Source organism: Ceratina calcarata, unplaced genomic scaffold, assembly GCF_001652005.2.
Source record: "Ceratina calcarata isolate Rehan_Ccalc_2016 unplaced genomic scaffold, ASM165200v1 scaffold151.2, whole genome shotgun sequence".
In the NCBI taxonomy this organism is placed as follows: Eukaryota; Metazoa; Arthropoda; class Insecta; order Hymenoptera; family Apidae; genus Ceratina; species Ceratina calcarata.
In genome coordinates, this window is record NW_017136308.1 from 1,220,338 (window position 1) to 1,246,563 (window position 26,226).

General features: G+C 40.0%; 6 protein-coding genes across 13 annotated transcripts in view; 2 read left to right on the forward strand and 4 right to left on the reverse strand.

The window, feature by feature from the left end:
- Window positions 1-196: 196 nt before the first annotated feature.
- On the forward strand, window positions 197-2,997 carry Sirt2 (NAD-dependent protein deacylase sirtuin-2). 7 transcript variants are annotated; one of them, XM_018036412.2, is made up of 7 exons: window positions 197-420; window positions 540-855; window positions 1,213-1,455; window positions 1,527-1,883; window positions 1,983-2,178; window positions 2,254-2,446; window positions 2,525-2,997. In XM_018036412.2, exons 3-7 carry the CDS (start codon window positions 1,278-1,280, stop codon window positions 2,591-2,593), a joined length of 993 nt encoding a protein of 330 aa, XP_017891901.1. In that variant the 5' UTR covers window positions 197-420; window positions 540-855; window positions 1,213-1,277; the 3' UTR covers window positions 2,594-2,997. The 7 variants fall into 7 exon arrangements, with proteins under 7 accessions (XP_017891901.1, XP_026675187.1, XP_017891900.1 ...); XM_026819386.1 differs by having other exon boundaries at window positions 809-855; XM_026819385.1 differs by lacking the exons at window positions 197-420; window positions 540-855 and adding an exon at window positions 916-1,027 and having other exon boundaries at window positions 2,525-2,582; window positions 2,651-2,997.
- On the reverse strand, window positions 2,880-7,247 carry LOC108632091 (putative 2-oxoglutarate dehydrogenase E1 component DHKTD1 homolog, mitochondrial). The gene is made up of 12 exons (XM_018036407.2): window positions 7,097-7,247; window positions 6,102-6,391; window positions 5,770-5,989; window positions 5,348-5,697; window positions 5,053-5,274; window positions 4,809-4,966; window positions 4,481-4,748; window positions 4,186-4,393; window positions 3,715-4,127; window positions 3,333-3,642; window positions 3,187-3,272; window positions 2,880-3,121 (listed from the first exon to the last, which is right to left on the reverse strand). The coding sequence occupies exons 1-12, from the start codon at window positions 7,245-7,247 to the stop codon at window positions 3,014-3,016; spliced, it is 2,784 nt and encodes a 927-aa protein (XP_017891896.2). The 3' UTR covers window positions 2,880-3,013.
- Window positions 6,759-26,226, forward strand: part of LOC108632094 (cell growth regulator with RING finger domain protein 1) — a 34,980-nt gene continuing 15,512 nt past the window's right edge. Inside the window, exons 1-2 of one of the 2 annotated variants that reach the window (XM_018036415.2) lie at window positions 6,759-6,912; window positions 25,709-25,866. In XM_018036415.2, coding sequence (XP_017891904.1) covers window positions 25,713-25,866 — 154 coding nt within the window. In that variant the 5' untranslated portion in view covers window positions 6,759-6,912; window positions 25,709-25,712. Of the gene's footprint in view, window positions 6,913-19,832; window positions 20,782-25,708; window positions 25,867-26,226 lie in introns of those variants that run through there. The other variant, XM_018036414.2, reaches the window with a different exon arrangement.
- LOC108632092 (poly(U)-specific endoribonuclease homolog) lies at window positions 7,427-11,009 on the reverse strand. The gene is made up of 8 exons (XM_018036408.2): window positions 10,713-11,009; window positions 9,517-9,939; window positions 9,408-9,458; window positions 9,164-9,256; window positions 8,839-9,096; window positions 8,459-8,759; window positions 7,947-8,388; window positions 7,427-7,879 (listed from the first exon to the last, which is right to left on the reverse strand). Exons 1-8 carry the CDS (start codon window positions 10,771-10,773, stop codon window positions 7,646-7,648), a joined length of 1,863 nt encoding a protein of 620 aa, XP_017891897.1. The 5' UTR covers window positions 10,774-11,009; the 3' UTR covers window positions 7,427-7,645.
- LOC108632099 (uncharacterized) lies at window positions 11,407-18,231 on the reverse strand. Its single transcript, XM_026819389.1, has 6 exons — window positions 17,600-18,231; window positions 15,708-15,854; window positions 12,790-14,618; window positions 12,291-12,546; window positions 11,957-12,219; window positions 11,407-11,823 (listed from the first exon to the last, which is right to left on the reverse strand). The coding sequence occupies exons 1-3, from the start codon at window positions 17,645-17,647 to the stop codon at window positions 14,322-14,324; spliced, it is 492 nt and encodes a 163-aa protein (XP_026675190.1). The 5' UTR covers window positions 17,648-18,231; the 3' UTR covers window positions 11,407-11,823; window positions 11,957-12,219; window positions 12,291-12,546; window positions 12,790-14,321.
- On the reverse strand, window positions 18,335-19,235 carry LOC108632100 (acylphosphatase-1). The gene is made up of 4 exons (XM_018036420.2): window positions 19,039-19,235; window positions 18,957-18,973; window positions 18,623-18,732; window positions 18,335-18,560 (listed from the first exon to the last, which is right to left on the reverse strand). The coding sequence occupies exons 1-4, from the start codon at window positions 19,079-19,081 to the stop codon at window positions 18,446-18,448; spliced, it is 285 nt and encodes a 94-aa protein (XP_017891909.1). The 5' UTR covers window positions 19,082-19,235; the 3' UTR covers window positions 18,335-18,445.

Sequence of the window (26,226 nt, forward strand, 5' to 3'; positions counted from 1 at the left end):
CTTACAACTTAAAAGACTGACTTATTACAACCAAAATTAATTTCAGAATGAAGATTTCAAATTATTTTTATTTACTGGATTAAAAATAATTATTAGAGGTAGCAATCACAATATTCAATGATAGGAGGCCTTGAACACGTAGCAAAAAGATATAATTCGAAATAGCGAGGCATTATTGCTTCTATTTAATATCATTCATTCAGTATTATTCAGTCAAGCGAATACGAGTTAGTTGCTCGATAGTCTTTTTAGGCATTCGGTACGTGCAAAGTGCATCGAGGACACGCGAATGTCATTATTCGAATGAATGAATTAACGGACAAAATTGTCTAAGATCCCGGTCGTGAATAAGATAAGTAAGCACGAGTTGAACGAGAAACATGTCAGAGCACAACAATGATACGGATAAAGGGGAAAAAGGTAACGTTTTCGAACTGTCGTTGGTCCAAGCTGTTACATTTTAATGCTTTTTTCATGCGAAATTTAAATATCAATTGTATCATATTAAATTCTCTGTTTTATTATGCTACTTTCTACAGATAAGAACTGCAAAAGACTTTAGCATGTCTATTTGCACCGACAAGGCATCAATCGCATTTAACCCAGAATATTGATTTAATAAATTGTATAATTAGAATTTCACTATGGTTTCCTTATGTTTTTTATTATTATGTGACGTAAAACGGTCTCATAATAAACGGGAGATGATAGCAGAGGTTAATGGTATAGTCGTCCATAAAGAAGTCTGAAACTTAATTAAATAAAATGGTTAAACGAATTACGGAGGTTAATTTATTGTTCAACACAGTTTGCTGTAATCTTGGAACATTCGGATTTACATATTGCGAGAATTAGGTAATTGCTTACTAACACGTGTTTTTAGTTATTTACGTCCGTTACATGACGATGTGTGTGCGTGTTCGAACCAGAATGTTTCGACGGGTCGCATTTTCTTTGATCAGTCGTCAACGGCAATTGCTTATCCAGCAAATTCGGCGAAAATCTATATTTCCGTACTTCTATTCGAGTCAGTACGACGAATTTGAATTTTACAATGTTTCTTTACTATTTCAAGGAGTTAATAGTGCAAAGTTAAAAGAGATGAAGTAGATGTGAATAAATTTAATTTACATTCATTAGACTCTGACAATGTAATATATTTTGCATTGATTTTTAATGTATACTGTTAACATTATTATTTACTTATTGTAGCAGAGAAATCAAATGAAGAAGCGACAAATAGTTCTTCCGAACAAGAGGAGGTAGAAGACTCTGATATGGAGAAGATTCGTAAATATTTAGCACAAAAGCTGAGACTAGTCGAGTCCTCTGATTACGATGAACAGTCCCAGCAGAAGGTTCTTCGTGAAGTTAGTATCGATGGAATAGTAGATTATATAAAACAGAATGAGAACTGTAAAATTGTTACTATGGCTGGAGCTGGTATTTCCACATGTGAGATTTTCTCAAGTATACTGTTACTTTTATTCAATGCATCATAAATCTGTCTTTTCAATATATTCTAGCTGCAGGAATTCCCGATTTTCGATCACCGTCGAGCGGTCTTTATCACAATTTAGAAAAATACAATCTTCCTCATCCCCAAGCTATTTTTGAATTGGACTTTTTTATGGAAAATCCAGAGCCATTTTTCACACTTGCGAAGGAATTGTTACCTGAAGGCTTCAAACCTACACCTTGTCACTATTTTATTCGCCTTTTATGGGAGAAGGGATTACTGTTGAGACATTACACACAGAATATCGATACGTTAGAAAGAATGGCCGGTTTACCCCCTGAAAAGTTGGTAGAAGCTCATGGCACATTTTATACTGGTCGCTGCCTCAAGTGCAGAGCACCATACATGCTTTCATGGATGAAAGGTAAGGCTTTTTTGCATTATATATATACATTTCTTAAATATTAAAATTACAAATATTGTAATTATGAATATGTCTTGAAGTGTCGATCTTTGTTTCTAGAGAAAATAATTGAAGGTCTTGTACCGAAATGTGAGGAGTGCAACGAGGGTGTAGTGAAACCCGACATAGTTTTCTTTGGAGAAATGTTGCCCGATCGTTTCCACTTCTTGGCTGATCGGGATTTCGCACAAGCGGATCTTTTAATAATCATGGGTTCGAGCTTGGTTGTTCAGCCTTTTGCATCCTTGGTCGACAGGTACGTATGAATTGTTAGATGCAATTGTCATTTAAAATCGTTGATTGAATCATTGAAATCTGATTCCGTTTGCAGAGTACGACCCACCTGTCCGCGTTTACTTATTAACAAAGAGAAAGTCGGTATGCAAGATCGCTTATCGCGACTTTTGGGACTACGGCATGGCTTAATTTTCGACACGCGAAATTCTCATGGGGGTCGCGATGTTGCCTGGCTAGGCGACTGTGATACTGGATGCCATTTATTGGCAGAGAAATTGGGCTGGGGTGTACGTTTCATTAATTTCTACGTTTCATCAACTTCTTGTGCTTCGCACATTAATAAAAATAGTTCTACTTATTTTCAGGAGGAGTTGAAGGATCTCGTTGAGAAAGAACACGAACGTTTAGATTCAGAAAGTGCCAGTAAGGATTAAATTTAACGATACTGTTTTATAATGCGAATTTAGCTTCCTAGTTATTTTATTTTCTAGACTCTTAATTTTGCTGCTGTTTGTTTATAAAGGAGGAACTATTTAGACAAATAAAATTCTGTTTCAAAATAATTGTAAAAATGTTAGCTGAGAATGTTAAAGATTGAACGTGACGAGGAGCGATACTTCTATCCGTGTCATCCATTTTTGTCTCCAACTCGATGGTAAAAGGTATAATTTTTGAATATGCAATTTTATAGGAATTACGTTTGATGATATAGTCATGACGTAAATATTCACGACGTATAAATAATTTATTCCTTAACATAGTATAAAACGATGTTATACAGGTAAATGTAATTTTTGGCAGTTGAACCGAGTGTTAAAATAAAACAGAGTCAAACGTATAATGGAATACGAGCATCATTTCATGTTAAAGGGCCTTACGATAACTTCTTGAGCTTCTTGTTGATGCAACTGTCCTTCGCCAACGGCAACCGCGGCCATGGTCTTGCGACCACTATATCTTAGCTGTAAGTAACCATTTCATTCCATACATATATTTGTCCCAAATATTATTTAATTTATGCACGTACCGGTCTACCACACAAATTCTCAAAACGGGGTTTGACAAAGCTCCACGCTCCCATATTTTGCGGTTCCTCTTGACTCCATATGAAAGCTGGAATCGATACTCTTGTTAAAATTCTGATGCATAATTTAACACGCTTTTTATACGTACTGTTAGCACGTTTGTATCTGTCGATTTCTTGCAAAAGATCTTGAACCGGGAAGGGGCACAAACTTTCGACTCGGATAATTGCAACGTTACTCTGTTCTGTAGTCTCTCTAAAATTGTCGAGAGCGTAATAGTGTTTCCCAGTTACGAAAATTATTTTAGTTACTTCAGACGCCTTCGCCTTTTCGTCTCCTATAACGCTTTTAAATGTTGTCTGCGGTCCCATATCCGCTAACGCCGAGGTCGCAGCGATATGGCGCAACAGTATTTTCGGTGCTACTATTATCAACGGTTTCCTAAAGTTCCTCACCATCTAAAACAACGTACGACACTTTCGCATTTGTAAAACCGAGTAAACGTATAATTAGCGAAACAGGGGTCCTACTTGTCTTCTCAATAAATGAAAATATTGTGCCGGTGTCGTTGGGTTGGTCACATGCATATTGACATTATCGCCGTCGGGTTTGTCTTCGTTGCTGTCGGTCATCTGCAGAAATCTTTCGAGCCTACAGGAACTATGTTCGGGACCTGTACCGTCGTAACCGTGCGGCAAAAGTATCGTTAAACCGCTGCTTAGCATCCACTTTGCTTCGCCGCTGGTTACGAACGTATCGATAACGATCTGTGCCCCGTTAAAAAAGTCTCCAAACTGTGCCTCCCATATCGTCAAAGTAGTTGGAACAGCTATACTCATACCGTACTCGTATCCTAAAACCGCTTCCTCCGCTAGAATACTATTAGCCAGCTCTAACTTCCCTGTTTGCCCCTCGATCATAGAGTTCAACGAAATATGGATATCTAGAATAGTATGACTCTTACTAAGTTTTAATTAAACTTGCGACATATTTCCGATTACCTCCTGTGGATTGATCCACGAGCATTGCATGTCTGTGGGAGAACGTTCCACGGCCTACGTCCTGTCCACTTATCCTGACATTATATCCTTGATACAACAAGGTTCCGATTGCCAGAGCTTCGGCAGTAGCCCAATCCAAGTGTTCACCGCTGGCTAATTTTTCCAATCGCGGTTGAATATGACTCTTTTTTAATTTCGGGTGTATTATCTGTCCCACGATGAAATGACGGGTTTAATAATAATAACGGGTTTAATAGTAATAATGACATTTCATACGCTCTGCATGTGTTCTCACCAAGTCATCCTCGATGTGGACGCTCTTGTCGGCGATGAATCTCAATAAGCTTAAATTAACTCCCGTGTCCCACTGCGTTATACAAGCGTCAGCTTGTTTTATGCCGCTCCATATGCCGGCGAAATACGCAGGCTGCGGGACATACATATCTACTTTATTCAACGCTTTATTTAGCACGGCATGATAGCTCTCGACAATGTTCTTCGCCTTCGCCGTTGATAGGACGTTGCCCTTTGCGAGTTCGTCCACGTATCGATCGGGTATCGATCTAATTAGGATATACAATTATTTGTATATGAATGTAAAGGATAAATTTGATGATACTCACGGGCGATTTTGTATGATTTGATAAATGACCGGATTCGTGAACACAGGATCGTCCAGCTCATTGTGACCCCATCTCCTAAAGCAATTTAAATCCACGAACACGTCTTTCCGAAACTTTCTCTGATATCTGAAGGCTAATCTAGCTGCTCGCACGACCATCTACGATATCTTGCAATTAAAAACTTTATTTTACATGTACACGAGCGAAAGCTTGTGATTCTACAAATAGAATCATCATTAAACACCTCGGGATCGTCCCCGTTCACGTGTATCACCGGAGCGGAGATCATTTTCGCTAGGTCCGTGCAATACCGTGACGATCTGCCTCTGGAAGGTGGTGTCGTGAAACCTAACTGATTGTTGATTATCAGATGAATAGTTCCACCTATTTCGAAATGAGGAACCGCAGACAGTGCTAAGCATTCCTGATCGACACCCTGAGCAGCGTAAGCTGCGTCTCCGTGTACCTTAAATTAGAATTAGAACGTCGATTTCGACTGATGTCTCAAATTTCGTTTAATCGATTACAAGGTGACGCACTTGTATGTTTAACACTCTGTCGCTCCATTGAACGTTTTCATTCTCGTTATAAGCACCGTCCTTTACGACCTGCATCATCCCACGAGTCTTTCCCATGGAAACCGGGTTCACGGCTTCCAAATGCGAGGGATTTCGTAGCATCGTTACGTGAAGACGTTTTCGATCGATGTTCAGGTCAGTGGATGAAACCAAGTGCGTAACTACATCGCCAGTGGCTGTAACGTCGTCCGGGAACTCGGAGTATCCTCGTAGTTTTCGGAACAATTTTTCTGGAGGGAAATTCAGCATTCCCGTGAGAAAATTCAGACGACCTCGGTGCGGCATACAGAGTACGACGTACTCTAAATTATCTGTAATTTGATACAATGTTTAACGTGATCTCTGTGGTTACTGGAATTTCTTCAAATTTCATCTTTAATTACCATTAGTGCATAGTTTAAAAAATTCGTGGAAGAAGGCTGTCATACTTTCGGCACCCTCGCCGCTGTATCTTTTTAGACTCACGAACTTGATAGCCATGAACTGTTCGAAGGTCTGGCTCTTGAGCATTTCCATCGCGATAGCTACTCGCGTTTCATCTGTCAGTGGTTCCGCTAAACACTTCTCCGCGGTCTCCGCGAACCATTCTCTCTCCTCTTCGGTCTGTGTAGACATTAACAGAAATCAGGTACTTGTATACATCTTCTACAAAGAAATAAATGTCAATGTTCTTGCAGTTTCAATGAACGATCCATTCAGAACGTTCGTTCGTTACCTCCAGATAGCTAAACTCCAGTCCTATCGTGTCACTGTAAGTCTTGTCCAGAAATTTTAACGCTTCCTCCACGGTTCCTTCCTCTTTCCCCATTTCCAGAATTCCCTTGAAGGAAACTCGGTCGTTCAGATTTAAACCGTATCTTTCTGGGTTCAGTTCTGCCACTGATATCGGTCTTTTCGGCGAGATGGGATCTACGTTTGCTTGCTTGTGAGCCAGTTCTCTGTATGCAGTAACGAGCCTGTAGAAATTGCTATATTTCGAACGTGTTTCCAGGTACTCTTTCGGTACTGAAAATACAAAAATCTACATGATGCATAAAAAAACATCGCTTAATCGCACGCGTCGTATGTTGAAATTATATTTACGCTATCTTTAGTATGTATCTCGCGGTGGCGTAATAATAAAAATTTTCCATGTAGCGTTATCATTACTCTGGATTAGCGTTTTAAAATCTTATCGACGTCGCAATGTAAATTGCCATATGGAAACGATTACATCGACGACGAAGAGAATAAGTATGCAAATTGAATTTGACAAAATATTATGTCAGTTACTTTTGGAAAAACGAATTCAATTTCAAATCAACCGCGCATGCGCGGCACGGCTACGTGAGAATTTGCACTCTGATTCATGGCAGTCACCTGCTCCACTTCCAAGGAAGCGCGGGATCAAAGTGTCGTGTGATTGTTTACAATTTTGGTTAATAGTATTCCGGGTATTCCGTAAGTAAAGTGCAGTGATTCGTGCGAATCTTGATCGATTCTTAACCTCGGAGGAATGGGGAAGAAATCGTGGCGATATTTAGAAGGTAAGAACGATTTACTTCTTAAAAATGTTCGTTTAATCTACCTGTTCAATGATGCATCCATGAGATGCAATAGATGCTAGCGACGTTACGCACAACATGTTTATCTGCTTTCGAATGATGTACCATTAAAAGATTCGACTAATTTCTTATACCTTTTACGAATTACTTATTAAAAGTGAAATACCTTCGAAGGATCTCGGTGTCTTCGGTTTATAACCGTAAACCCCGTTATCGCCATGGTACAATCTTGATCGATAATTCACGGGTATGGAACGACTGATCCACTGGTAGCTTTGATCCCTACTTTTGTAAAACGTTCGCAAAATCGCGTGCATTCTTGTTTTCGTTACGAAATCTACTGACTAACTGATGTATCCCCACTGCAAAACCGTGGGATAGTTTATTGCTCCAACTCCCTCCTCTGACCCGACTTTATCTGTTTGCTCGAGATTGTCAGCATCACGGAATGCTACATACTCTTGTCAGTGAGAAGGTTGAATAAGTATTCACAGAATGACGTTTGTGTTCATAGATAAACAAGAAAATTTATTTATCCAACGCATAGAATACAAAATTAAATCTTGAAAAACACAATGTTGTCCCGAGGATAAAATCATACGATACTTCTATTTGTCTGGAGTATTATAAAATATGCATAGATTAATATCACGTAGATAATCTCTGAATTTGTTACGATTCGTACTTCGTCAGGAACGAATTCATTGGGATAGATTTATATTTCGGGGTACGCTGTTCCTATGAGGTCGTTTCCTCTGTACTTAAATTTATGCGTAACGATGTTGAACTTGGTTCCTCCGAGAGAGACCGGGCAATTAGCCTCCGGCCTCGCGTAGAAACATACGGTGTATAAGGCCATTTCTAATTCAGGCGAGGTACCGACGAACATCGTCGTCACCGGTTTGTCGTAACCGCCGTATTTCGTTCGTATTTTGACGATAGAAGCTTTCTGGAACGCAAAGTAAGACATGTGCATATGCAAGTATCATTCGAATAGTATGACTGAATTGACTTACGTCTCCAAGATCAACTTTCTTCAAGTATCCATTGTAATCTGCTTTTCCATTGCCCTCCTCTTTGCTATAGTAAATCCAATTATGCAGTCCGACTACTTCGGTGTTGGCATCCGTTTTCTTGAGCTCAGCCATGAATACGTGTTCGAATCCAGAGCTACCGATTTTTCCTTGCCCTCTGGAGAACAGATTGAACCATAATTTCCTCAGCGTCTCCTTATACTCGTAATAATCCTTCTTAATTTTCTGTTTGTCGGCCAAGAATCTCATTGCAGCGGACATCACGTTCGTGCTGAGGAACGTGTCTACCAGGAGGCTCTCTTCTTGCCTCTGCAGAGGGCTTATGTGCTCATTTACATTTGTTTCCGGCTTGTAATTATCGTAGATAGATATCACTCGTTGTATAGTGCTACCTTGGTACGCTTCTGTGTTCACCGTGAACAATCTGCGAATCAGAACTACATTTTCACAGAGAAACTGTAGATAGGATCAAAATTTGACGTAGTAAGACTCACGGTTGCGGCGCGTCGTCTGTCGTGCTGCTGCTGGTCGTTTCCTTCTGCAAATTCAGCGTGATATACCTATTCGCGTTGTTAGTGTCCTTGATGTACAAAGCTTCGGAAAGCTTCTCCAGATCTTCGTCTGTGATAGTATTCCCTTTGCTGTAAGTCGGATTACTAGAATAGACTTTGTTATTCGCGGTTGTAGCTGCACCTGCCGCAGCCGCGCCTGCCAGAGCACCACCAGCGAGAGCACCACCGGCTATCGTACCCGGAGACGGTCGTTTCCCTGGTTGAGTCGGTGTTTGCGGTTGAACTGGTCATAGCAGAAAAGTGCTCGTGATATATTCCTTCGTTGAGTAATATCGTAACTGATAAGACAGTTAGACGGTTACCTGGTTGATTGGGATATCCAGGTTGTCTCGTGGAAGGTGTAGGCGAGTTAGGTCTGCTGCCACTGCCAGCAACGTCGGCCCAAGTTCTTCCTGGACTACCGGGAGAACCAGGGCTTCCTGGTCTAGAAGGCGCCGGTGTTGTTATGGCAATAGGCTTGAGTGTACCCACGTTTAGTGTGGACAGTTGATTACCTCCAGTTCCGGGTTGACTGGGAACGCGTTGTGGTTGGGCGGGTAGTACAGCTGGTGTGGAAGTAGCTGCAGGTGTCCGTTAGGATGAGAAATATTTTCTTTCCTCTGATTATATAGTAGAATTTATTTGTACCTGGACGAGGTTGAGGCTGAGGCTGAGGCTGAGGCTGAGGTTGTTGAGGTCGCGGTGAGGGCATACTTCCAGGAGACGTGACTGGTTTAGCTCCTGAAGCGGAAAATGAAAAGTAGTAAACTCTTATTACTTATACTTTTCCCAATAGTATAATTGATGTTTGATGAGATTTATATCTAGCACCTTCAATCTAATTTAATTATCGTCAGCCTCCTAATTCTACACTTTTCATACAAAATCCTACCTGGTGTTTGTGGCTGTGCCGCTCCTCCAGGTACGGATGTTGGTTTGGGACCTACATACAAATTTATTAGACAGCTCCTTCAATAAAAGACGAGTCTCTACTTGATTACCTGGACCAGTAATTGCTGGTCCCTGAGAAGGCGGTTTGGGAGGTTGCCTTCCGGGTTCTCCAGCTCCGGTAAGATCTGCTGCCCATTCTCTATAGCCTTGTCCATTGGTACCACCGATCCCCGGTTTTCCTGGTTTGGGTACTGGAAAATCTAGACCAACTTCCGTTCCTGGGTTTGGCCTGCTTGGTCGGGCATTCTCTTTTATTTTCCCCCCAGTTGATGTGACTCCTATCGCTAGTCCAGGATCACCTGCACCGATAACCGCTGATCCGAGATTCGTCGGATTTCCTGGTGGCTTGTTAGTCGCGGTTGTAGCACCTACTGGTGCTTTGGTGGGATCAAGATTCGATACTTCAGGAGCGACCGTAGTGGTGGTCGCGTCTTTGTCCTTCTTCCAAAATTTCCATCCTGCCTCTACGTCGACTAAAAGCAAAATAGTATTTAGTAAATAAGTACAGAAATGAGAGTGAAAAATATTTCCTACGTCGGTCACTCGCAAGATAGTCGGGGTCGACACGGTTATTCGCTATTTGAGATATTAATCATGTAATTAGAGCGAATCAATGATTCATCGACGCTGTCGACGTTTATTTGAATAACGGAAATCCGTTTTAAGAACTTTCAGCAAGATTAATCATATCAGTCCCAATTGGTATATATTTTTTTCGATCGAATCTCAGTGAATTATCTGAGACAACATTGAAATTATTTCTAGCTTCGAGAATCTTGGGTTTCTCCTCTCTACTTAAAATCTGCAAGTTTCCATGAACTCGTGATAACCTTGGCGATATGAAAAAAATAAATGAAGCGTGTCCGCAGTGTTTAAGATTCAGAGTCACGTAGGATAGTTGCGGGAGATATTTTTCGAAACAGTTTCTATCTAATCCGATTATATAATATATTTGCTAGCGTCATTCGTAGCTTTCAAAATTCACAGAATTCGCATTTATCCGATTTTATTCTAGTGACTGTACATCTCTTTCGATAAACGATTTAACGAACTGCGTCTCTAAACTTTTCTGCAATAGCACTTCCTCTCACGTAGAATCCGACTTTCCTCTATTGTATTTATTATTCATTGGAGAATCCGTTCCTTTCACTTTTTTAACACTCTAGTGCTCGCTACGATCTACGTAAAATTCGTACGCGTGTATAAATAAATAATTTTGACGAGCAGAAAATTATATTTCACTCACCAACGAGTATTAAGGACAATACGAGTATCAGGAAGACGTTAGTCACGTTTTCGATCTTCATGTTTCTCCGTCGATTCGCACGATCGGTTTCAGTATTGAGCGCAGTAGAATCGAGAGCGTCGAGGAGTTTACGTAGGCGTTTTAAGTTGAACTGAAGTCTCGCCGGTGTATTCAGCCGCCTCCAACCGATATATTACTCTTTCCTCTTGCGTTCGTCGTCTCTCGGCACGTTTACTCGACCCTGGTCTAAGGTCGTTGCACGACCGTTACGCGTTTCACGCGTGCAGGAATCGATGTTCTCGGAAGAATGATTTCAGTGTTGCGATCTCTGAGCTCGATTTTTCGTTCCGACCGCTGGTAAGATTTCAGAACGAAAACGTTTTTACAATCGTGTTTGTTTTCCGATTAAATGTATCTTATTGGCACTGTTAGTGATGTTAGAGGCTCTGTTGAGTCATTCGATGACGAATAAGGTTGTTTGAATTTGTTGACACAGTGACCACTGGTTGGCTCACTTATATTTCGATAGATGGACGGGTCCGTTAATTTGAATCGAAAGGTAAATTATTGGAATTAAGAATGAATTTATTCGCTGTCGATACGTCCGGACGAATTCTATTCAAGTAGTTTAGCTTTGTAAGATAGTAGAGATTTTCCCCTTGACAGTAGATAGGAGAATAATTAAAATTGATCGTTCGTTAAAAGAAAAAATGTTTTATTCTTGGAAGGTGTATGTACATATTTACACTCGGTGTATTTTCGATAACCGCGTTTCGATCAGAAACGAGATCGTTCGTAATATAACATTTATGCAGTACCATTTGCGAACGAACATCTCTCGCATCAACGTTCAATATAATAGGAACGAGAAATTCGTTTCGTAATCAACACTGGAACGCTTGGTACGTGTGTATGTATATACAGGAAATAGTATTTTGTCATCTTTGCATCGAGACACGATGTAAATAGTTCAGGTTGCGAATAGAGGGAAGTAAATGACTGCCCATAGGAAGAGAAGAGCCAGTAGAACGATCATCAGCTTGCAACGGAAATTGTCCCATCCGATCAAAATATATTTTTGCCTCATCTCAACTTCCTCCTCCTGAGAGGACTGAAATGAAAAATGAAATCAATTTCAAACAGCAACGAGCGTTTGCAGAACAAACATGAAACCTATATTCATATCAATAATCTATCCAAATCGCATTTTCTTTGCATAGAAAATCTGCAATTCTTTTACTCACGCTATCGTCGGTGTCATCGTTAATCTGCAACCTCTGAGTACTCAGATTCTGTCGCATTTGCGTGGCTTTGCTTCTTTTCACTCGGTTCGGATCGGAGTCAGATTTCTTGTTAGACTGCAACGACTTCGAGGTTCCAGGCTGATCGAGAGGTGTCAGTTTAATGGCAACACGATTCTCCGGGTTTTGCAGCCTATCGGAAGCTTTTATCTTCGTTTCTTTGTTCGCTGATACACTCGCTGTTGTATTTTGTCTTGTCACGTCTTCTGAAGATAATGATTTCGCTGTTAAATAACGTTTCGAAAATGTTCAACACGGAAGACGAATGAATAGCTACCTTTTCCCGGGTCATTCTGCTGTGAAATCCCTTGGCGAGGATCTCGAACCTGAGACCGAAAGTTCTCCAAGTGTCGCGCAGCCGTTCTCTCCTTTTCCCGCTTCAGATTGCTGGCTGGACGGTTCCTTTTCGGGGCATCTATCACGGGACTCGAGTCGAAAGTCGTGTGGTACCGTCGAGCGACGACGCCAACTTCCAGTAGCCGTTGATCTTTGTTCCAGACTCTCGGGTGGCAATCGTTGATCTATCTCTTGTGCTGGCAATAAACGGAGATTAGATAATAATACCCGGCGGCTATCTTACAATTAAGCGTCCTTGAATTTTCCAAAGATAAACGTATGCACAGAAATAACTTTAATTTACATGATCGGTGTTAGGATTAATTAACGCTTGTAAATCAAGATGAAGCGACTGATACGAAGAGAGGTTTCTAATCGAGACCCAGCCTCTTCTTTGGTGCCTGCTATAGCGTATGCGAAAATATATGGCCAAATCGTACCTTCGTAAACATTCTACCAGAGGTCCTACGGATGTCGCGTCTCGAGAAATGTTCATAAAACGTTGTTATCGAGGCCGCTGATTCTCAGATGCGGGACGCAGCTTCGAGACTCGGACGGGTCGTTAAACAGTGCGTATCGACCTCGGTATCGTTTTTCGTGTCGCGATTCCCATCCGGCGAATTTTGATCAAGAACGTTGCAGACAGATTTCTTTCGCGTCAGAGCGTCATATATTCGCAGATAACTTCGAGTGGAATCCATCGATACATTTTGCTCGCACAAGGATTGATAACAAATGCTCAAGGATATCTGTTTTTTTTTATTGTTATTAACATCCGCGAGCTTTTTACCCATAGGAGCAAGTACAATTCTGTTTGCATTATTGGGTAACAGTTATTTGTTATTACTTACAACTATAAATAGTTATTTTATAATTTGAAGAATTGAATTCTGCTTGTATAATCCGATATCATGTAGGTTGAAAAACTCATTCATTGCATTAAGCGCTCTTACATTCATAGTTTTCATAATTTGGTCGCAGCTGATGGACTCCAGTTAGTTTTTTCTATTTTATCTATTAATTTTTTTCTAGCATTTTTTGTTTGAAGGCATTGCCACAGAATGTGATCGACATCTCTCATCGGAAATTCGCATTCACATTCAGGACCCTTTATTATCCCCGTCCTTGTAAACGATAATATCTGTTAAGAATTCAATTGATCGCTTCATCTGTGGCTTATTTCATCTACGCTCTAGATGAAACTATTGAACATCGAGTAAAATAAGTAACACTGGCTCGCGTGTACTATTTATTCGATTCGATAAAAGTCGATTTGTGTGATATTTAATTAAGTTATCAAAGTTAACTTAAGATACTACATTTGGATAGTTAGATAATTTTCATCAAGTTTCGGGTAAGAGATTGGAATCTGCAAAACGGTTTCAACGTATTCAGGGTTTATTCTTTTCTTGTACAAATATTCGGTAAAAAATTAATAATACTAAGTATTCGTATACTATTACAAATAGACGAATGCTCGTGTCAATATAAAATATAAAGTGTTAATAAAGCGGACATGTCGACATCGAACAGAGTTCACAGAGACTAGCATTCTGTACGTAATCGTAAAAATCTCTCACGTTTCTTTTCGAACGTATCAACACCGGGTATTTCTTCGTCGTCGAATCGACGAAGACGGTAATGCAAATAGAAACTCATAATTTTACGCAATTCCACGGTTTTTACATACGTTCAGAAATTACGAACAGTCGAATATTCACAATTATTGCTTTGCGTAAGGACGGATTCGTATCGAGAAAATATCGTTGAGAGATATTATTACCATCATTTATAAAAGTCCGATCTTATCACGTTCAGTGTCCAAGTCAAACTAGTCGTAAATTTTAAACAGTCTTCCTCTTCCTTTCTATTCTCATCATCGCTTCTGCGAGTTCTAGGCACAAAAGTGAGTCATCCAAATTTTCCATCGGTTCGTCTCCGAACGGAAGGTCGTACGGTCCCTCGAGTTTTCTCACAAGATTTGATACTGGGCGAGGAACGTGTACACTATCACCCAGAGGATCAGGGCGGCGATAACGGAGATCAGAAACACAGTCTTTAGAAAGTGCCAGGGACTTTCCATCCGCGATTCCGTGCGACTCGCCCAAACCTTACAGCCGCCATTTCTGCACGGTATATTTCCTGGTTGAACAGGCGTCGAGGTCGCGACACTGCTCATCGGTGGCTGCACCTTCACCTCGCCCAATTCCGTTTCGTCGCCACTTCTCACCTCGGCTTTAGTTAACTCGAACCTCGAAGGACTCTCCATCTGAAATCGAATATTTTCAGTCGGCTTGCAGAATTCGGTATACGCCAGTTTATCGTTGCACTATGTTTACGTTCGAACAGATAACAGCTGTGTATCACCACTAATTGTCACAGCAAAATATGTACATAAGAAACACTATTTATTTTCAGTATCTTATAAACTCGACCTCCAACTTCTTCAGAGAAAGAACTTGTCGAAGTTCTTTCTGTCGAACAACTTCTAGTCATAATTGCAACATTTGCCTCAGTGTCCTTTCACTAAATTCGACGAGGGCGCAAATTTACCCTGGACATCCCCAAAACACATTTATCGTGATCGCAAAGCGTTTTAAAGTATCGGAAATAAAATGCAAGCTTCGGTTTCGTTCTGGTCAACGTGGAGATTTGTATGATGCGGTTACGAATCCGGAATCTGATCAAACCAGAACCGCAGCCACGGTTTCCTGTTTATCGAGGCGGGACACCGAAACAGGTCTAATCCGATTCGAAATGCGGTGAAAATATTTTTGTCTTCACGTAACGGTTCCGGCTCGTTGTCAGTTAACAGGTTCCGCGTTTCGGGAAAAAATTGAGAACGGCGAACGAAAATCGAGTAGCGTTTGTGACCGTTCGACTCGGGCGAGCGTCGCGGGAAGAATTCATAATAACTCGAATGAAATGCAGCCTGCGTCCACGATGCAGCCACTCCAAATTATCGATTATTTCGCAATCGTGCCTCGATTGTGATGCGGAGGAACGCGTGCACCGCGTTTGCAATAAGTATCGGCATTCCTCGCTTCTTCAAGGTTCCCGTTCCATTATGAAGAAAAAAGGGGCAGAACAGAAGTCAAGAAAATGTTCGCTGACATCATTTTCAGCAGGCCTTGACACGATTCTTAAAAGCGCTCGAAATTTATGGAAACTTTATAGCCGCCGTTTACACAAGAGAAAGATAAGAAGGGAATTAATTAGCGAATCCATTCGAACTTCGAAGATTATAATAAGAGATAGAATTTCATTAATAGAGTAACGAGCGGTCAAGTTGATTTTGTTTCCTTTTGTATTTTGAAATTCGAATCCTGGTGGCAGTGAATAGTTTAGGGAACTTTACATGAGTCTCTGGATTTCGAATCTTGCTAGGATATAGTTCCTGTTCAGGTTTCGGTGGTCCCGTCCCGTACACCAAGCTCATCATGCTGGTGACCTGGTCCAAGTACGGATAATCCCATATGGATCCAGGGGATGGCACAATCACCATCTGTTAACGATTTCAATTCTTTTACATCAACACAAAGTCCGTAAGCCTCCGAGACGAGGCAAACGAACACCGCATTATTCATTAACGCTTTTCTAATTCTACAACAATTAGATCCACTGTTAGGTGAATGAGTTAAATATGAATGAAACGGGAAACGAACGTAATGTACACGAGACAAGCACGGAAGCTCCTGTTAGAATTGATTGAGTCAATGATTCGCGAACCCCATTTGATTCTATCAGCTCCAGTTTCCATTTTATCATTTTACGACTCTCAGCAAACACACACACACACACACACACACACAAAGATTTAATTCACAAAAACCATTTGTCCGTGGGAGCAAAGTTCGAGATTATCTTAAAATAAACATTTTGGAAAATGACCGAAAAATGGGACACTTACGTTTTTAAACACATATTCGTATCTCCTGATCTATCGATTTCTATCGTTGTTCATTTTACCAAGTCGTATAGCATTTTTATTCTTATGGGAGACGATCCAATCTAATTTCACTATCAAATCGTTTAAGTTATTAAGGAGGAACACGCGATATTTGACGTTCGACGCGAGAACGAGCGTAGCTTACTCGCGTGTGATACGGTAGAAACTGACCCAGCTACGTCGAGCGCTGCCCATTATCAGGCTTTATCAATCCCGACCCTTGATCTTTCGTTATCGAATCGCTCCTCTCGCGTGAAACGCTTCTAATCGGCCCGTAAATCGTTCATGGGAAACTTAGACTACTCTTTTTCACTTCATCGCGATAATGTGATTAAAAATAATAATAATAATGTGATAATGACTTCATGAGCGGATCTCTCTGACGACAATTAAAAAAAGTCTTTATCTCAAGTAATTTGATGGAACGTTGAGAATCTCAGTAAAAATGACGGATAAGCAAGATAAAATAATTCCGTTATGTAAATACGAGAATGATTACGTGGGTAAACGCGCAACAGATAGAGGATGCGCCAGCTATGCGACGGACAATAATGATAACCGAGATACCTTGCGTAATCTAGCGAGGCTCATGTTTTCAACGTGTAATAACGAGCTGTTGCGGAAGGGAAAAACACGAATAATTTTCCTCAGGTAATTGATAATGCTGATAGATAACGATCGGTCACATTGAAATTTAGCCTCGTTGTAATTAACATCGCAAACGTAAGTTTTGAAGTTCAACGAAATCGAATCGACGATGACTTCAATTACTTGGGATATCGTATGAATTTTGTTTTTCATTAATCATCGATTTCTCTATCGGTTACTTGGGGTTCGATGAACTCTGCCATAAGGAGATTTTGAGAACGTAAGGTGAAAGTATGAAAAGAGCCGACGATTGAAAGTAGCTGCCTTTTCTCAAAGGAACTCAAGGCTACAGCTCGAGTGAATGTAAATACATAGACGTAATTGGGTAAACAATAAGGCTGCAGTATGCGATGCTAAAGATATAAGAATAATTAAAAAGATTCTTGGAATTGTTTCTTAGCTAAGATATTTTCCTTACAATAAAACGACCGTTTACAACCACGTTCAGAATTTCGTAATGCGAATTTAATGTTCTTCAACGAACTTTGAATACTACATAATACATTACCATAATGTTTATTTGAACCTCCAGGATTGATAATCTACATGAATTTAATTAGAAATCGTGTTAAGACGCTTTTTTTTAAAAAAGAAAGAAGCTAAGAATAGATCAGACCAAGGGTAACTAGTTTTCATGGTACATGTGTTCTCACCTGTTGAGGCTGCCAGGTGTGCTGGAAGAATTTCTTAAAACACCTCATAATGGCTCTGACATTCTCTTAATTTATCAATCACCGCATTATCAAGATCGTCCGATCGTCTGGATACTATCGGTCAGTTCATTTTAATTCACATTCCGGTTTTATCGTTTGACCTCGTGCATGATAGCACGTTAGCTATTCCTTTTACTATCAATGTGTCCATTCACTTTTGAGTTCACTTCACTTCGCGTGTACTTCTTATTATAGTATACTAAAAATAAATTAATTAAAAATTTGCATAGAAATACTGAAGAACGTTTTGAAAGGAAACGACTCGACCAAGATCGTTGTAAGCAACGCGGAATGTCAAGACGCTCGTAAAATGCAGTCGCACTTATGCGAATGGATCGTGAAGCGAAAGGTTTGAAACGTACGCGGTGGTGCGCGCTCGACAACTAATGAATTTCGTACTCGTGCTGCTAGCGGTAGAAGTTGCACGGAACGCGTTACGTTGATTCTTAGGTCCGGTCGCGACGTGCTCGTCGCTTTCGACGCGCTCAGGAACGTCGGTATTGTTTAACTGTACGTAGATGACTGGCGGAGGTATATTTGATTCGAAAATTATTCAAGCTGCTTTCCGAAACGATTACACAAGCGTGATAAAGCAGTTCCGAGGAGAAAATCATGGGAATTGAAGAAATTTTTATTAAATGGGCGTAGTCTTAGGGTGGTAGGAAAATTTGTGTATCGGATATTTCAGTTTTATTTCAACTCAGGCACGTTCATAATTTCCTAGTTACGTAAATTAAACATTACAAAATAAATAATTGGCATTTGGAAAATAGAGCATGGCCGGATTTATTTTCTAATTTCGAAACCGTGAAACGAGGGTTGAGATATTTCTTTCTCATTTCGAAACTCTGCTTTGTCTATAGCTGACTGCGGACTCCCGGTATATCGAAGCCATTTCTTCCTACAATAAAAGAAGTAGGTGATTAATAAACCAGGCCATTATTTCTAATGTCTTTAACTCACATTTCTTCGACTTTGTCTTTTTCTCCTTCGAGATGTCCGACGACCGTACCGTCATCAGTGTTCATGCACCATCCCTTCAACCCTAATTCCTTGCCACGCTTCTGAGTGTACTGTATCAACGGAAACGATTCTTAAATATTCTATGTCTTTTTAATCGGGCAATTGTTACGTTCTATTCTTGATTTCAAATACCAGTACGCGCAAATATTAGTAATTCGATAGTAACTCGTTCACCTGCCAGATGTCGCTCGGATGCCAAGCGAGTCGCGACAGACTCGTTCCTTCGTAATTTACATTAGTTGTTGATAGTTAATTAATTAGAAACGTTACTTACCTTTCTAAAGAAGACGCCTTTAAAGAAGAGAATCCGAAAATTAGCATCGTCCTGATACTGTCACGGGATAATAATCACTCACCTTGTACTCTTCCGTACACCTCGAAGTCGACACCGATCAACATCGTTGAACTTTATGACGTTACGTCAAAGAGAATCGATAAGACTGAGAATTAATTTAAATGATCAGCTGGTTACGATTGAATCATTATTCAGAGAAATAACCGTATGTGCGCATAACTCGTGAGACGATAATTGACTAGATGTCGCCCGCCGTGGTTCCATCAGCTGTTCCGGTAGTTAATACCCGGTATCCTTGGAAACTATTCTGGTTGGAGGAATTAAACTTAACCCTTTGCACTCGTATTTATGTTTGAGAAGGCTATCAACTCTAATTTATTTTATTTTATATATACACACACGTTTAAATAGAAACTAAAAGAAAACATTGTGACAAGGGTCCCTAGAATGAAATACTAATATTAATATATGTATAATAATAAAACTGGTAAAACGTATAATGTCGCCTGTACAGCGACATACACGAGTGGAAAGGGTTAATTTAAATTTCAACTGGGACTGACGGTAGGCCGAGTTCAACTTCTTCTGATCTTTTTGTGCTTGGATACTTGCTTCCGTATAAGTTATAAATAAAAATGTCTTGCATATTCAGGTGTATTACATATATTTTGTATAATTATCTACAATTACATAATTCAACGATGGGAGATAAAACCGAATCGCGCATTAATTACATACATAACAGCGATGAATATTTTGAAAGAGTGTAATCATTTGATTAGAATTCAAAAATCAAATCCTGTTCGCGGACAGCGTTCGCATTGGCCGATGTTCGTAAATGCGCGCGCGCACACGAGCAGAACGTGTGGCCGTACAGCTGCAAAAAAGTCGCGAAGTACAGAGACGGACGTATATTATAGAGGAGTGTAGGTATAAGTCGTCCCCACCGCGTTTGCTGCGGCCAGTCTCAGGTAACAGTTAATGGAAGGTGGATGTGTTTACGCGGTCTTTAAGCTGATCGCAACGCGATTTAATCTTTACGCGAACAAAGCCGGTGATCGATCGAGATCGCGTTTATCAGTATGTGTCGCGTATCTTGTTCTACGTGCAATCGTTGGCGTGTCTTCGGTCTTTAAAAGCCATCACCGCGGCACAGACGGCACGGCATCGTCCGCTATATTTCTATACGATTCTGCGCTATGGTAGACTATCGCGTAGATTTCTCGAATGCGCGTCGTTCCGATAAAAACATCCGCCGCAACGTCTGATCAGCAGATTCGTACCGTTGCTACCATCCGTGGGAATCGAACATTCTACGAGAAATTCGGTCTACGGGTTCGGTGAGGGAATCGCACGAGATACCGAATCCCGTGTCAGCCTGAATGAGGTTAGGGTGGCGTATTTACGCAACGAATATTCGTGTCGTCGGTGTACGCGATGCGGAACTGACAGCTCATCCTGCCATCGTTCCCGATAATATCCCATCCCCGATCGCTACCCATCGGTCGACCGAACGCTCTGTGCAGTGCTTGAGGGCAACGCCGGATTCATCGCTGTCGTCGTCTTCGGCGACTTTGACAGCCCGTTTTTACGACGATCAGTGAGGTTACGCATCTATTTGGGAGGTGTTTTTTTTCTTTTTGATTGTGCATGTGCGTGGTGTGGCACTGTGCACGGTGAAACACAACACGGCGACGGCAACTACGATGACGGCGATGTTAGTATCCGTGGCGGAGCTGTCGAACATTTTCTTCGTGCTCGCGGTGTCGATATGCTTCTGCGGAGTCTTTTTATTTATAATCAGGTATTTATCATTTTTCTCATTCTTAAGCCTGTGCGCGTGTGTGCCAACTCATTGGGTTTTAATCCAACGTAAAGATAGACAGATACGCATCGCCCTTAGTGGTATGCGACGAGCGAAGGTTGTTATGTGTATGTTGGGACGACAGATACATGTCGTGTTCTCGTATGTACTACGCAATTTCTCGTTTCTGTGACATGTACGTTCGTTTCGTTCAAAGATCCTTGTGTCTAGGTTAATCCGAGCATCTGAAACATGTCGAAACCCTCAGTTAAATAGAACTGTCTCTTAGCCTTGGCCTATGTACATCTGAAAACATTTTTTCTAAATGATTGCGAAGATTTTCCACTCATGACAGAGAGAGTGGAGTATCGATAGTTAGCACTTTGCTCCTCCTTTAGCACACATATGACGATAAATGTCAGACGAAATTAAACTGTTGAAATATGTAGGACCTGTTGTCAGTTCTCATTTACAGTTACTATTTTAACTCGTAGTCGTAATTGTCGAATGATGAAGTATGCAATTTAATCAGTGGATAGAATTTTAGCTTGGCAGTTTTGATAAAACTGATTACCATTACAAATAATATTTTGAATGTATTATCCTAAATTTGCGTTCGAAGTTGTAAGGTAGCTGTATCTGAGTCACCGTTTACAAACATGGTGAAACCGGAATTTTTCCGTACGGATTCTCTTTTTATTATTTTACGAGCTCCTGCAAAAAAGTCATATAATCATTCGTTTCACTTAAATTCGATGATTCAAGCCGATATACTTTATTATTCATAGATCTGTTCGAAAGATGACGTATACGTAGAGATACATTGAAATAGGTCATCGTACTCGGCCACGTTTTATTGCACATGGTTCAGCAGGAATGGAAACGCGTTGATCGTTATCCGGTACAACGGAATTGGTAATTTTGTGCAAATTAAAAGACAAACGGAGCCCGGACGAAACTGTGCATCAGCAGCTCGGTAATCGGCGTCCCCTTTTACTGCATCGCGTCACGAGTCAATAGCAATATTTATGTAGAAATTAGTGACGCATAGAGAACTAACTAGTACACTGTCGATTGCACAATAGCCGCTGCTTTTGCGACACGCGCGATATCCACGAGTTGATCAAAAATTTCGTTATCTTTTAATGAAAGTTATTTCGAGCCACTTGAATCAGATCTTTGTTCGATCAATCTCGAAGGTTTCAAGGCTAGCTTCGTTTCTTTTAGTATTCCAAGGTTAGATCAATCGGTCGGACGGTGTTCCCCGAAGTGGCCGTAAAAATTATTGGTAAATTGGCACTTTCGGTTCAGTGGTAAAAGTGTGCCAAGAGACGGCAGATACTTTGTCCGAATTAATCGGAATTTCAGTATAGAAAATAATGGAAATTAAGATAATGAACGACCAGTGAAGAATTGGTTTGAATAGTCGGTGACTTAGCTTAATTTAACTTTAACGAATTGGCTGACCTTGAATCGAAGTACGGGTAAAAACGGGTAACGACCGGGTAAAAAATCAGTTCTATTATAGAATTTCTCTTACGACTGATCGACTTTTTTGCGTTCTCGGTGGTCGAAACACGAAAACCAAACCTTGTTTTTCTGTCGAAGACTCGATTTAAATCCACCGGACTTGTTTTTGTACAAAAATAAACCGTCAGAAAACGTCAAACCGGATATTGTGAATAAAAATCTATTCTTAACAAAGGTGAATCGAAAAATAGAATGCTTGACTGCATCAGCCGAATCAACCTGTTTCCGCCTTTAGTAAAGAAAACTTGGCTCCGAGGTATCTGATCAAACATTTCGAATCGATGTTGAAAGAATAATAAACCGTGACAATAGTAGAAACGCTGCGCGTTTTCAATACAGGAATCGAGCGTTCGAGTCGGTCGGAGAAGTTACTCGATATTCGTGGCAACAGATCGTTCACAAGGCCGTCAAGGTGTATAGATAGCCGAGTCCTACTTGGACGATCGAGGACCATGAGATCCGTTTGTTACGGGCAAAGACGTTTTCGAACATAATCTACCGCAAGCTGGTTTCCGGTTAACCATTCGTGTAACGCGTCCAAACGAATCAGTAAATCGTTCGAGCGACGCTAATTTGAGGTCGCGATTTGCCTCCACCTTTCCCGTGACCGAAGGGAAAGATCTTAAAACGCGTGACGCAATAAAGTATTTTAATTCGAGTACTCGAACCGGTACGTTATTAGATTGCGACATCGATGATTTGCCAGTTGTTCGGCTTTTTTCCTGCTTTCGTGGAAATTATGCAACTACACTGGAGACGCTTGATCAAACCGTTACACTATCTTACCGTACCTGCCAACGTTCGTTACTAAAGATTCATCTGTTGGATTAAGGGATCTTACCAGTGTGAAATTTTAAATAAATCGAATATCTTTTTGCATTTTTCGAAAGATTATACCTTCAAAAATATCATACTAAAATTTCAAGGTCGGATCTCAATTAGTTTTCGAGTGGCAGCCTTCTAATAGTATTAATATAACATAAGTTAAAGTAATATTACAGTAATAATGTAATAGTTAATACTTCAAACGCGTTTTTTTCAAATTTGCTGACACTATAACTCAAAGACTAATTACCCAATTTACTTGAAATTTTAACAGAGTGTTCTAGGTATGCTTTATTGTTGAATGACGTAGGATATTCTTGATTGGATGAAAACTGTAATTTTAGCAACGAAGAAACGACAATTTTTTTAAGAGAAAATCGAAAAATTTCTTAGAAACTCCGACATTTTGTTAGATTTCAATATTTCTCGGATATTCTAGATGATACCACGGAGAATACTTTCTAGTTTAAGAGCGTCTTTGTCTTTTTTCATTTTAGTCACCCTGGCGAACTGTATAATGTCAGCAGTCGAGGCACTTTTTTTTCGCATCTCGGGAGATAGCGCATAACTTGATCGCCTTTAGTTATTTTTGTACGAAAAAAATATTTTACACAGTTCATTTATAGGCAAATATATCCATAAAGTTCAAAGGTAAAGCCCCTTAAAAGAGTTTAGGAATCTTCATTCTTCTGAACATTTTAATGTCGTCCTTCAATCCCTCTTCGAAATTGACAAAAACTTGAGTATTACGCAGGACATGTTATCCATTCTATCTGTGGATAGAAGCTGATAGTAGCTTATCAGTAGAGCAAAGATATAGAGAGTTGATAATAATTTTCTCCTATCTAATATAGTTAAGCTTGCTGGATAATTTTAGTTTAAAATTGAGATTCATAATAGATATTTTATTTAACATCTGTCCGCTGGTCAAGCATTGACGAGCGAGTTGAGAATTCCCTCACTACTCGGACCCTATTTACCAACTCCGGGAGGCTGTCCTCTGTCGATTCGTCCTCTCTTTTTTCGCGTTGCGTTAAAATGAGATATAAGAGCAAGCCTACATCCAAAAGCCTTATGCCAATAAACTGTTAACACACTTAACGGGAGACGAACGATTCGCCTATTTGAAAAGAGAAAGCTGGTGTCTGAAATTTCAAAGCTGCACGTTTTGCTTTTTCCTTCACTGATTTCGAGCCGCGAGGCTACCCATATTTCATCAAATTATACGGGATGAGTTGCTAAGAGGCATATAAACATATTTCGTTTCATTAAAATATGTTTCATATGGAGTTCGATGAATCAATGAATTCCTGTATTCGACCGAATCAGGATTCGTTTTTATGAGGCGTTTTAATGGAGTCAGAATCGCTCGTTTACTGAGTTCTCCCGAGCTCTCTCGGTATCCGTTTTTTAGTCAAATTAAGAACGAATAATTTGCACGAACACGATATCGTGATACGTGCATGCGTGTTCTCATGGCCGCGAGGTTGTTGGCAGTGCGCGATCGTTCGCACACTAATTCGTTCCAAAGCATGATGCATGACGTGGTTGTTTATCTTAAATATCGAAGGACGGTATACTTTTCGTTATACGTATCCTGTTCCCCAGAATCTGAATTCATAACTTAAAAATCGTGGTTGGATCTCAAAAGAGATCGTCTGCGAAATTGCAACAGGGCACAGTGGTGGTATTATTCCATTGCGAGAGGCATTTGTGTAATCTAAGTAAATATATGTAGGTGTATAAAAGTATTTTCGAAATCGCTGTTTTCGTAAAAGATAAGTCAGTTTTTTCTACGAAAAATCGTGTAAGCAAACAGGCTGTGCTAGGAAGATGAATTGCGAGCTATAATAATAGCTTAGAACTGTTCACTTCAAATATGCATACTGGATGAATTCATCCATAGTGAATGGTATAAAGCAGTGATTCTCAACCTTGTTTTTAGTCACAGTACACTATTAAAAATATAAAAATTTGCTGGCTCATTAATAACGTAATAAATTAAAAGAGTTTCATTTGGTTTATTATTTGACGTATCTATAACATATTTTGTAAAATTAGGATAATTTTCAACGAAGAATAAAATGAAAGTTGCATTACAAAATAAACAAAATGTTTAAAAATAATAATAATAATAATAATATAAAAATAAATAATTTTCATTTCGGGAGGGGTCACTCTCTGGCAGTGGTGGCACATTAGAGTGCAGTGATTGAGAATCACTGATATAAAGAATGTTTCATCTGCATTTCATTTAAAGCGATTAGTAAATGAAGGATAGCTAGATTGGATCAATTATTATCAGAGAATATTAATAATAAGAATAGAAAAGAAAAGACCAATATCAACATTTTCAATGTCTTTTTTTCAATGACTCTATCGATTTAAGATACTGTACCTGTACTGATATTGTTTCCTTGTTCTAACGAAGGGACTGGCTATTATCATTGTATCTGTAATCTATCTATGTACGTGGCCTCAATAAGCAGATCCATTAATTAGTTTGTAGTTGAATTTTTGATATCTGGACAAATGTTAATCATTGGAACAATCGATTGAATCCTTTGTGCAGGAACATGATCGTGCTTCGTATTCACGGCGACGAATTGATGTTCGGTGGGAGTGGAAGCGTAATGACACATTCGCCGCGCATACCTCAGATGGAGATGATGAAGGTCCACATTCCCTTCACCTTCAAGCTCCACGAAAGTTTCAAGAGCACTTATATCGGTGAGTCTTTGCTCAATGCACTCTTTTGTCTCATTACTCATTTATCCTTACCAACTTCATCGAGCAAATTATGATTATTCCAATTAACACGCAACTACGAGACATCTCGTAGGTTGTTTACTTATCCAGGACGCCTACCTACGAATTATCTCGTCCCTTCATTACTTGCCATATTTGTGTCTGTGCACGAATTATCTTATAGTTGGCTTCCGCAAAGAAGTCTCTGTTATATAAGCCAACTATGAGATAATTTGTTATTTTATGTTAAAAGTCTTAGATATAAAATAAATTTAGATAAATATATTCGTTATTCTATGTTAAAAGTCTGCATGATTCATTGCGAAAAATTTGTGATAGGAA

Coding starts and splice junctions, on each gene's coding strand:
- LOC108632099 (XM_026819389.1), bottom strand. CDS start 17,647: ATGAGGTGTTTTAAGAAATTCTTCCAGCACACCTGGCAGCCTCAACAG. Junction 15,855..17,599: donor ACACCTGGCAGCCTCAACAG/GTGAGAACACAT, acceptor AATCGTTAACAG/ATGGTGATTGTGCCATCCCC. Junction 14,619..15,707: donor TTCGAAATCCAGAGACTCAT/GTAAAGTTCCCT, acceptor ATTCGATTTCAG/ATGGAGAGTCCTTCGAGGTT.
- LOC108632091 (XM_018036407.2), bottom strand. CDS start 7,247: ATGCACGCGATTTTGCGAACGTTTTACAAAAGTAGGGATCAAAGCTAC. Junction 5,275..5,347: donor ACAGAGTGTTAAACATACAA/GTGCGTCACCTT, acceptor TTCTAATTTAAG/GTACACGGAGACGCAGCTTA. Junction 3,273..3,332: donor CAGATACAAACGTGCTAACA/GTACGTATAAAA, acceptor TATCGATTCCAG/CTTTCATATGGAGTCAAGAG.
- Sirt2 (XM_018036410.2), top strand. CDS start 931: ATGTTTCGACGGGTCGCATTTTCTTTGATCAGTCGTCAACGGCAATTG. Junction 1,456..1,526: donor TGGAGCTGGTATTTCCACAT/GTGAGATTTTCT, acceptor AATATATTCTAG/CTGCAGGAATTCCCGATTTT. Junction 2,447..2,524: donor CAGAGAAATTGGGCTGGGGT/GTACGTTTCATT, acceptor ACTTATTTTCAG/GAGGAGTTGAAGGATCTCGT.
- LOC108632100 (XM_018036420.2), bottom strand. CDS start 19,081: ATGTTGATCGGTGTCGACTTCGAGGTGTACGGAAGAGTACAAG. Junction 18,561..18,622: donor AAAGACAAAGTCGAAGAAAT/GTGAGTTAAAGA, acceptor CTTTTATTGTAG/GAAGAAATGGCTTCGATATA.
- LOC108632092 (XM_018036408.2), bottom strand. CDS start 10,773: ATGAAGATCGAAAACGTGACTAACGTCTTCCTGATACTCGTATTGTCC. Junction 9,940..10,712: donor ATTGTCCTTAATACTCGTTG/GTGAGTGAAATA, acceptor TTTTGCTTTTAG/TCGACGTAGAGGCAGGATGG. Junction 9,257..9,407: donor GGCACAGCCACAAACACCAG/GTAGGATTTTGT, acceptor TTTCCGCTTCAG/GAGCTAAACCAGTCACGTCT.